Genomic DNA, 11,569 nt, shown 5'->3' on the forward strand with positions numbered 1-11,569 from the left:
GAGAGAGAGAGAGAGAGAGAGAGAGAGAGAGAGAGAGAGAGAGAGAGAGGAGGGGGTTGAAAATTCAAAGGCTGATCCTGCTAGCTGCCAACTCAAAGTCTTCAGCTCGCACTCTTGAGTTCTCTGCAAGGCTGAAACTTCGCGTAGATCCGGGAGAAGTGATTCGAGAGTGGGCTCGAGAAGAGCGCGGACGCGCGAGTGGGACGGGTGGGGGTTGTCCGCAGAGCATGGCAGTGCGGGGCGAGGCCGCCCAAGACCTAGCCAAGCCGGCCTTCGGAGGGGCGAGTCCCGCCCGGGTGGCCAGAGGGGACCACCGCCATCGTGGCGAGTCCTCTCCATCCCCTCGGGGCTCCGGTTGTTGTTGGAGAGCCCTGGCGCTGCAGCCGCTCCGGCGCTCGCCTCAACTCTCCTCGGCGCTGTGCGCGGGCTCCCTGTCGGTGCTGCTGGCGCTGCTGGTGAGGCTGGTCGGCGGGGAGGTCGGAGGCGAGCTGGAGTCGAGTCAGGAGGCGGCGGCCGAGGAGGAGGAGGAGGAAGGAGCCCGAGGGGGCGTCTTCCCGGGCCCTCGGGGAGGTGCTCCCGGGGGCGGCGCGCGGCTCAGCCCTTGGCTGCAGCCGGCCGCGCTGCTCTTCAGTCTCCTGTGCGCCTTCTTCTGGATGGGCTTGTGCCTGCTGCGCGCCGGGGTGCGCCTGCCTCTGGCCGTCGCGCTGTTGGCCGCCTGCTGCACCGGGGAAGCGCTGGTGCAGCTCTCCTTGGGCGTGGGGGACGGTCGTCTGCTGTCGCTGCCCGCCGCGGGGGTCCTGCTCAGCTGCCTAGGTGGCGCGACATGGCTGGTGCTGAGGCTGAGGCTGGGCGTCCTCATGGTCGCCTGGACTAGCGTGCTCAGGACGGTGGCCCTGGTTTCTCTGGAGAGGTTCAAGGTCGCCTGGAGACCTTACCTGGCATACTTGGCGGCCGTGCTTGGGCTGCTGCTGGCCAGGTACGCCGAGCAGATACTGCCGCAGTGCTCCGGGCCGGCTCCGCCCAGGGAGCGGTTTGGGTCCCAGTTGAGCGCGAGGACCAAGGAAGAGATTCCGGGGTGGAAGAGGAGGAGGCGGTCCAGCTCGGTGGTGGCCGGCGAGATGTCCGGCTGCAGTGGCAAGTCTCACCGGAGGACCTCCCTGCCCTGCATACCCAGGGAGCAGGTAAGCTGGGGCTGCGCCTTTGGGGTTGCTCCTGGGAAACATGAAACAGTCAAAGTGCAGGGAGTGGGGCGCAGGCAGCCGGGAAGCCAGCCTGCCAAACAGTAAAACTTTACACGTACTAAGAAAGATTTCCTTTTTCTTTTTTTTCGCCGGTTCTCGGTCTCTTGGAGTAGTTTACAGCCAGAACAACAGAAAACAGGAAAAAGTAGAAAACTGAGTGGCCTTACTCGGACTTCCACAGCTGGGCCATGTTTTCAAATCTCCTACACCTGGTTTTTGAGTCCCTGCGTCTCTTGAAGCATTTCTACCCTCCCTGAAATTTTGGAAGTTATTTATTTATTTATTTATTTATTTATAGCAAGCGGCTTTCAGCACGTGCATCTTCTATATTTCTGTGTCTTTTAAGAGATAATAATTTTTTTCTCATCAAGTACCAGATAACAGTTACAAAAGCTAGTAAAGAAGTTTCAGTAGCCAGGCAGGCATCCTGGATGTCCAGGGGCTGGACTCGCACTCGTTTTTCACAGTGACTCTTGCAGCCAGTCTGCTTTTAGATATACTTTAGTTGTTACACACCACTGTGTTGAACTCTGAACTGAGGGTTTACACTTTAGGGCTATGTGTGAACTTTAGAATGGCACAGAATTGGGCGCAATGCTTTTATTGTTCATTCAGAAAAGTAACCTTCCTCATGGGCGTTTATACATCCAAATGGAGAGACAGACAAGAGACTTCCTCAGGCTTTGCAGGAAGTATTGATCCAGATTCTCTTAGGATTGCTAGCGATATGTGTCTTGGAGGAAGGAGAAGGTGGGGGGGGGGAGTGGAATTCAGAGTGAAGTTTGTGCAGCAGTTTCCCAGTTCTTATTTGGGGGAGGGGATTGCAAACATCTTTAGTGTCATGGGACAGTTACCCTGCATGGTTTAGGAAAACCATTTCCAATTTTAAACACAAGCTGTACCTAAGGTCTTTCCTTCAGTTTTCTCCACCAGGGTTGACATTTGTTGAAGGGGTTGAGAAAGCTGATTCTGAACTCTAAATAGAAATTTGCACTTTTTTCTATTTAAATTCATACCTACCCATGATCCCCCCTTAGGATGACTTTCAGGTTGAAAGGCTGTCCCTATGATATAGTAAGCATTTTCTTTTTGGATTATCCTAGGGAATAAGTGTTAGCTATTCCTTAGAAATATATCAGTCACCATATGGTGTGAGAGGTTGGGTTGTCTCTGAAAGGGAGCTGATTACCCAGATGGACTTTATGTCGTGGACTGGATGACAGCAGCGCACACTTGCGCTTACTGTAAAACAAATGTTTAACAGAAACAAGTATTTCTGGGTTTAAACCTGTTCTAAGAGTCAAGGGAAAAATACAGGCCACTGACTGATGCTTTGTTTGTGTGGAAATTTGGAAATTGTTATAACAAGTTATGTAGTGATGGGTGAGAGGGGGGGGGTTTGAATGAAAGTTTGTCTATTAAAAACACCCGACAACACACTTCTCTTTAACTTAAAGGGAAACGTGATGTAGTCCTTGCCAACATTGAAGACTAGCTTATAGGAAAAATCTGGATTGAGTCAGAAGTAATTTGAATCCGCAGTGATGCCACTTAGCCCTCAGAATTAAATTTCTGACGTTTTGGATTAAGAGTTCAGAGTGGATTTGAGATCAGAAGGCCTCCAGGTGACCAGAGCAGCTTTGCTGATGAACATAGACTAGACAATGTATGCAGGTTTTCTCTCCTCTCTCTGCTTCCAACTAGCAAACGAGGGACTGGGATAACCCTACAGGAGTCTCATTGAACTTGGCATCCTCCGAAGCATTAATTACTAGGATAGTGCGCGTCTATCATCTATCCTGATCATTTTCTTTGGGAATTCTTCTTCAAGGCCGTGTTGATGAAGAAGGCTGTAAATCAAGAAGATGTCACTCAGGATGACGGGAGGCCCTGGGTGCATGCAGCAGCAGCTTGGACCCTTGAAGCCTGGTTTTTATATATGACCCAATAAAGCTGTTGCTGCACATAACTGTGGGTGCTGGGTGGTGCTGACATGGAGTAGTATCTTCTGAGGTAGGGTTAGGTGACAGCTCATACGTTGGCCGAACTCTGTGAAAAGGTTGGGAGCCATATAGTAAATGGCTTATCTTTTTTATCACAAGGAAGCAAACTTCTGATTAAGAGGGCAAAGGGTGCCGTGATCATTTGCATACTTGACGAAGTCCAGAATGAACATAAGTGTAAAATGAACGTCTACCACTTCCCCGAGTGCTGTCTGGTTAGTTCTTTTCTGAACAGGGCAGTTCTTGTAGGCAAACAGTGAGTTTTAAATAGTGCTAGAAGGCACGAAAGACAGAGGTTTCCTAAGAACCGACTGACATAGCTGTTGCTCATTGTGGAATTTAAAGGTGAGAGAGTTGGGGCATTTCTCTTCTCTCTGTGTGTGACAGTGACCACTGCTTGTGAATTCTCTCTCTAAAGAGGCACAGAAGAATATATGCTGAAATTGTCATAACACAAGCAAACCCCCCTCCCTCTGTCCTTCTCTCTCTCCTCCCCTGACATTTAGAATTATATATTCCCTGTAGAATTGAGTTTGTAGCACGGATAATTTGCAGCAAAGAAAGGAAATACATGTGTAGATTTTGGTCAGAGAATCGGGGGAGGCACCAGTTGTGTCCTAAGGCAAGTGTCTTCTAATGAGGAACAAAGTTGACAGCATCTTTGTTGTCCAGTCTTGCCAACCCTGTATCCTCAAGACTGAGCCTAGGTTCTTGGATGTGTGTGCTAAATTACACATTTTAGGCTGATGGTCAGGGAAGACTGGGGCTTGCTAAGGTGTCTATGTCCTCTGGAAGTGAATTCTCACATTTGACAACAGCTATAACCTTGTCAATTTGATTCTGCACCCTTGCCATCATCCAATATGCAGAAGTACCCAGCATTTATTGAACGATCATAACCAATAAGTTCTATTTTCAACACAAAGTTAGTTCTGCAACTCTCAACTTTTGGAAAACACTTGAGGCATGCCTGTTCTCTTATATGCCTCACAGAACACTACGGGACATTCTCTTCTCTGAAATTACTGAATCCAGCTTACCCATTCATTTTTAATGGATTCCAACCCAAATTTTATTTTACTTACTAGTTAAGAATTTAATATGTTAAATATAGAGTTTCATAGGGGAAAGACAGAAGTCATCCAGCTTTCCCCATGAATGCCTTTAAGCCACATTAATGACTAATTTCTTTGTGACAGATACAAAGGCAGTCAGAAATGTACAAGATATATTGTTTGCCTTACTAAAGCAAAAGCTATACTCTCCCGAGAGTATTTCTTTAAGCGCTCCATTGAGAATCACTAGCCTATGTGAATGTACTTGCATTGGAATATAAGTTTGGTAGCAGAGAGGGTCAGGTTGTTAATCACTGGTGTGAAAAGGATATTTTAAAATGACTCCAACCTCCCCTGTAAACAATAAGAAAAGAAAGATAGGATAATGGTTTCTGTTGGTACTCCCTGGAGGGTGGGCATGTGGTGGGCTTTCTTAAATGCCATTACTTTAAAACAAATAGAACTTGATAGCTTTCCCAGTACAAAGCACAGAAATATTTCTTCTCAAATAATTTTTGAGATGGTCTGTTTTTCAATTACATGTGTGCATTAAGCATGAGTTCATGCATACATGCTCACTATAGTGTGTGTGTTTCGGGGGTCAGAGGACAACTTGCAGGATTTAGCTCTCCCTTCTACCATGTGGGTCCTGGGAATCTCTCTCCGGTCGGTCATCAGGCTTGGTGACAAGTGTCTTTACCCACTGATCGATCTATCATACAGTCCTGCAGGCAGCCTTAGAAGAACCTCAGTATTTAAATGGCAGAAATGTTTTGGTGATGTTGGGAATTGAACCTGAGACCTCACATATGCCAGACAAGGGCTCTGTCATGGATAAAGCCATACACTATTTCTGAACATATACATTTCTAAATGTATTTTGATGTTTCTTACATTGAACACATTTAAGAACTGTGGCTCTTTAAATTGTGGCTTCTATCATATCTCATTATTATTCCTCAGTTTATAATGATAGAAACAGAAATATTGATTATGGCTTGGTGACAGAAATAAAATTAATTAATGTCAACCTCTGAAAAGGCAAAACAATGTTTTCTTTTTCTCCTGGGAAAAGTGGGGAAAAATGTTTTGTTCTCCCGTGACTTTTTTTTTTTTTTTTTTTTACTTTTTGAATACTGATATTTAAAGCATACCAAAGGACCATTTTAACTGACAGAAATAGTCAGAGAATCTATATAAATTTCCAGAGGTTGGAAGGAGTGAAAACAGTTACTTTACTCTTTCTGTCTTGAGTCTAAAGTGTAAAAAGTTTAACTGTAGAACTGAAAGAAACAGTGTGTGCTGGGCTGTCATGTTAATTAAATAAACAACCAGAACAGTGACTCTGTGTATGAAATACATCTGGAAAAGCCTGGGGGGGAGGGGGACACTCGGGCTGGGTGAGGGACAGTGGTATGGAAAACATGCATTCTATTTCTTGTGACATTTGTGTGAATTTGTTGTAATTCCATTCAGAGATTTAGCTCTGAGAATCATGGCTGCAAGCTCCTAGATACCTGAAGGCCTTGACACACTGAACTCTCTGTGTTAAAAATCCTTCTTCTGTGGGGGGTATGTGGGTATCAAGCCAATAAGCCCACTTCTATTTTAAAATTTCTTTAATTAATATGGTTCGTGCTGGCCACAGCTTGCTGGAGTTTATGTTGACTTCATTGAAAACTCCCATTATTTGACTCCTTTAAAGGAGTGAGTTTGTTGGGGGATTAGGGCGGAAGTTGCGTTTTTTCAGAGAACATGGATGTGAACACACCGGATCAATGCCACTATTGTGTTGCATAGTGTCTGGAGAGACATTGACAAGCTGAAACATTTGCACTGGGCCACTAGCAATGTTTCTTTAGCATTGCGGACAGGTACTTACTCACACACACACTCGTGATGGATTGCTTCTTAGTTCCTGTGGATCTCTGACCCATGGCGTCTTCCTCCTTCCCTTTTTTTTTTTCTGCGTGATATTTAATAATCGTATTTTCTAAAAGCTCTGCACGCTGACTGAAACCACAGCTTGCGCCTGCACTCCACACTCATCTGTCTAGTGAAGTCCTAGCAAATAATTCTGGAGAATCCCAGAGAGCCCCCAAATTTCTGTGTTCTCATGTTTTAGATGTGTTGTTAGGTTGTTAATTTTCCAACGAACCAATACCTTTCTGTTCCTTTCTGTGATAGGAAACAACTGCCTTTATGGACTTTTGTTGTTGAGGATATTTTTACTGGAAGTATTTTTTACAGGAGACTTCTGTCCTTTTTTTACTTATGTATTTATTTTTTATTTTTTTGTAAGGCCATCTTTGATCATCGCTTTAACTCTGAGCTAAGCCTGCAAGTTTGTGCTGTTTGCAACATAAAATACATAGAGTTTTATCCCCATGGGTGAGAGTCTAAAAGAGGTGCTGATGTGGGTTTTTCACAGGTGGATAATTGTCAAAAACATGAATTGACCATACTGTTTATCCTGTATATAGTACTATTTCAAAAGGAAACACTCCTTTTAGCTAATGTGATCCATATAGGCCTTGGGTCAGTCAACCCGCCAACTCTCATGTCAACACATTTTTGCACCAGGCCTTATGCTAAATATTGTGCTAAGATTGCCCACCTGTGTCCAAACTGTACACACAGAGAAGATACAGCCCATGTCTCTCCAGGGTTTAGCATGCCACTTGGGAGATAACATGCCTGCATAAGGGAAATTCCCAGGAAATGTGTGAATGAGCACTGGGAGAGAATGTGGGGGGAGTGGAAGGTGGAGTCTCAGGCCTGTCAATCTCAGCACCTGGGCGGTTGCAGTAGGTGGAGTCTCAGGCCTGTCAATCTCAGCACCTGGGCGGTTGCAGAAGGAGGGAAGATTCCAACTTCCAACAAAGGTTGAGGATAGCCAAGCTCCATGAGACCCCATCGCCGAAAGCTAAAAAGAAAGAAATGGCTTAGGGGATGTAGATCATACCTTAGAGTAGGTTTTACATCTGGATCTAGGACCCCTTCATTTGTTCCCTGAAATTTGTAGAGAGTTCATGGCTGTTTATAACTATGTTGAATGATGCTCCACACAGGGCTAGGCTGTGGTTAGAAGATCTGAGGGAGCCTGATTTCAGAGGGAGGGGCATGGAGGGGAGGCCAGGGAAATGTAGCTGAACCGAACGAAGGTCATTCAGCTCTGGCTGCCTGGGACACAGTCAGGAAGGGACTGGGATGAATAGTGCCAAGTCTAGACATGGTTTGCGATTTTACCTATGGAACTAAGTGGGATCACCAATCTGGTTTAGAAGGCTGTATATCCGAAGTAAAAATAACACAAAACGTCTCACACTATCGAAATGAAATGGCGAATTCCAGACAGCCCCTGGGGTAGGAGTGCATTGCTATTAGCTTTGTCCCTCCTGTGAATGTTTACAGCAGTCTGCAGAGGCATCCTCTTGCCCCACTGAGGTTTCCAGTGGCCACTTACACACAGCTATTTGGTTGTTTTGTTTATTTGTTTGTTTTTAAGGAAATTGATTGAAAGATGTTTAGGATTTCAAACTCAACTCACACAAAATGACCGTAGAAGCCATAAAACCCTTTTGTAAGTGAAAACAGCTGTTCGTGTTCCCCTAAATTAGTTTGCCCGGCTTCCTTCAGAAGCCATAAAAATGTAAGTACGTGTGATATTAAGGGAGCTTATGAGGGGCCTTATGATTGTAAGGACAGAAAGCCTTTTGAGAAAGACCCCAAACTAAACTCGTCCCGCATGGCTGATTCCATCCTAGCTGAGTTACCATTAGGGGACCTATGAATTATCATTCGAATTGTCAAATCTGCAAGTCCGGGATGGAACAATGAGAGTCCAAGGCCTGTCAAGCCTTTCACCCTGAGATAATGAGTGGTCTGAACGAGCTACACGGCCTTGGCTGTCATGCTTGTGTGTATTTACACGTATAAGCGTGTATGCACACTTGCATGTGTGACCCGTACACATCCTGTACATGTGTCTTTTTTGCTCTGCCGGGAAATTGACTTGATTGTGTCAGTTTTGTGGAGAACAGTGTCACCCAGTGGCTTTGATGAAAGCAGTCCTGCTGGCCTCCTAGGTGAGCGCCTTATATATCCAGTGAGAATAAAGCACGGATGTAGCTGTGGTTCTCTGCTTCTGTTATAGCCAGCTGTGTAAAATAAATAAATAAGTAAATAAACTAATGGGGGGAAACCCATATTTAACTTATATAAAAGGACTAAAGGGAAAATAAAATTTATACTAATACTATATTTGACCCAGCAGGTAGTCAAGGAGAAAATGGAGACACATTACCATTAGCTTGTAGTGAGCTAAATATCCAAGGCGTGTTTTACACTAAAGGCAGTTTCAGTTTTTTCTAGCCCCCTGGTTGTGATTCAGGTAACACTTGTGGCTAATGGTCACCGAATTGGTCACTGGCGCTTTACGTTTTCAGCAGCATGACATATTACATCTTTACCTATGAGGAAAATATACTCAGGTTCCCATGTCCCAGACTGTACTTCTGGTTCTGGCATACCTTTTATCCCCCTCACACAGTTGGCAGCTGTATGTTTGCCGTTTTCTTCTCTTTGTGGTTTCATCAGCATTTGAAGATGCAAACATAGTTATTTTAATCTGGGGAAATTTAGCAGTGTTTAGGGAAAAGTCTGGACATCGGATTCTGACAGTGTCACAGTTAACTGCAGTCTGTCTTTCCTGGCTTTCTTTGTGACAAGGATTACATCTGTCTCCATATCATGTGTCCAGGGTGATCAGTGTGTACTCTTTGGCAATGAAAGTACTTACATTTGTAAGGTAGGATGTTGTGTTCCTAACATTGACAACAAAAGGGGCAAACCTGCTAGTGTCTCCTGAAGATCCAATTACCTGTCACTGTGCTTCTATAACATCAGTCAAAAGAGCAGAAGGAAACAGGAGATGGGAATGGGGGCTCTGTCCTGTACACAGAATCCTGGAGTTCCACGGTGAAGAAGCCTCAGAGTGTCAGAAGCCATTTTCCATCTTATTCCATGGATTCTTGAATTCTAGATGGAGCTCAATGTTCATTGGATAATTAATGAAAAAATATACTTCATACATGACATGGTTTCTCACATCTACATCTATAAATATAGATCTACATTTTAAAGTAATGCATGCATTCCATGAGCAATGGCTTTTATCTGAGCATGGCACAGATAGCCACTTGAGTCAAGGCATGTTATTTTACCTTTACATTGCAGATTAAAGATGAATGATCTAGGTTTTCACATATCACCCTGGAAATCATTAATAAAATTCTAAAACCAATATAATCATGTTATACCGCTGGGTAAATTTGGATGGAAAGAAGTGATGTGGGTATATAGGTTCACTACAGTAAAGCTGACTTCAGACTTGGGAGCTACCCAAAGAATATGCAGTGTAATAGACATTCACTGTTTGAAATACTTTACATTTAAATGTAGCTAGTCATTTCTCTCCTTTCCCTAGTTAGGTCTATTTATTTGTCTTCTAGAATTTCTCCCTACTCATCTTATTTTTCTGTCTGTCTGTCTGTCTGTCTGTCTGTCTGTCTCTCTCTCTGTCTCTGTCTCTGTCTCTCACCCACTATACACACACACACACACACACACCTTTCCTCCCTTCCTCCCTCCCTCCTACTATCTCCATTTTTCAAAATGTCATTTTTTTTTTTTTTTACAAAAAAAAATTCCTTTTTCTCAAGGGCATCTAAAAATATAAAGAAATGCTTTTCTGTCCTCCACAGGTAACTTAGAGAACACTGGAGTGATTTTGTGCAAGAAACCTGTGGTTTGGGTTTAAAAGGATTTTAATAAATTGTTTCCCTCTTTTGAGGTCATTGTAAGGCACATTTATTTATGCAAAGGCTGTGGCAAGTATTTCTACTCTCCAGGCCTATACTGCACACTTTGATAAGCCTGGAGGAAGTTTGACATCACAGAGAGCTTTGAGGGTGGGTATTTTGTCTTCTGGCCAATTTGTGGACTGCTTATCACCTTTCGAAAGTGATGGGAATATATAAATAAAGAAACTAATATTCTTGCTTGTTTTGATCCAAAGGATTTCAGAGGGTCAAAATAAAAGTCCTTAGGATGCCACACTCAGCTTTGTGGTATGCCACAACCCCTTCCCTCGATTGTGGGGTTAGTGATTTGAGGTCCAGTCTCTATAGCAGGGACCCCAAACTTTGAAAGGAGAGAGCTTATTGTGTATCTTATGCCTTGTGGGGGTATTTTCTTTCTAAGACTTGGAGTGAAAGAAACTAGAGACCATGTCAGACCTCAACAGTTTTCCTTAGAGAAGAAATCAAGTTCTCAGTCTCCCCATCTTACCCATAACATTTCCCTTAGAAAATTTTGGCTGAGCGCCTTGCTCTTTGTAGGTGCTGGCTGGCAGGATATGTGGATGGAAAAGAAATATCTGTTAAATAAAATATTTACTCCCTCCCCCAGTCCCTTGAGATTGGGGAGAGTCTAAAATGTTTAAAGCAAAGAAAAGCGGCTATGGATAAGTCTGAGGACATGCAAATCTGACGTGATGTTGGCATTTTTTGTTGTTGTTGCTTTTAAAAATGTTTTGTACAGAACTGGAAAGATGACTGAGTGGTTAAGAGCTCAGGCTGCTCTTGGTGGGGAACTGTGTTCATTTCCTATGGTGCACATGCTATGCTTTCATACATACAGCCTGACAGCCATACACAGAAAGATAAAGAATAAAACATTTTAAAAACATTCTCTGTGATGTTTCCCATAAAGGGAATTCCCATGAACCTTAGTGGGAAATTTCATGTTCACCATGTGTTTTGTTTATTTTTAGATCACTGACAACTAAAGATTCTCTAAATCTACCTTCAAGGTCACTGTTGTTTCAATGTTGTTTTTTGTTTTGTTTTTGTTTTTAAATAAAGCGTGTGTGTATGCGTGTGCCTTCGTATGAGTATAGGCGCCCTTGGAAAGCAGCAGAGTGTGTTGGATCTTCCTGAGCCGGAGTTACAGGTGACTGAAATGAGTATGAGACCTGAATTGGCTATGCTACAAGATTAGTGAGAGTTCGTAACTACCGACCCATCTCTCCAGCCCCAGCAACTGACAAAGGTTTATTACAAAGGGATTCTACAGACAGCCATAGAGATGCATAGCAGCAAAAATCGCCATTGTGGTGCTGGAGTAGTAGGGTTATGAGGTCAGAACCAGTCTGGGTTATAATGTGTGATGAGAGAGAGAGAGAGAGAGAGAGAGAGAGAGAGAGAGA

At 43.9% G+C, this 11,569-nt stretch overlaps 1 protein-coding gene across 1 annotated transcript in view; it reads left to right on the top strand.

Moving 5' to 3' along the window:
- The first annotated feature begins 9 nt into the window (after window positions 1-9).
- Window positions 10-11,569, top strand: part of Pde3a (phosphodiesterase 3A) — a 256,796-nt gene continuing 245,236 nt past the window's right edge. The window contains exon 1 of the mRNA XM_021190361.2: window positions 10-1,181. Coding sequence (XP_021046020.1) covers window positions 228-1,181 — 954 coding nt within the window. The 5' untranslated portion in view covers window positions 10-227. The remainder of the gene's footprint in view (window positions 1,182-11,569) is intronic.

Source organism: Mus pahari, chromosome 2 (genome assembly GCF_900095145.1).
Source record: "Mus pahari chromosome 2, PAHARI_EIJ_v1.1, whole genome shotgun sequence".
In the NCBI taxonomy this organism is placed as follows: domain Eukaryota; kingdom Metazoa; phylum Chordata; class Mammalia; order Rodentia; family Muridae; genus Mus; species Mus pahari.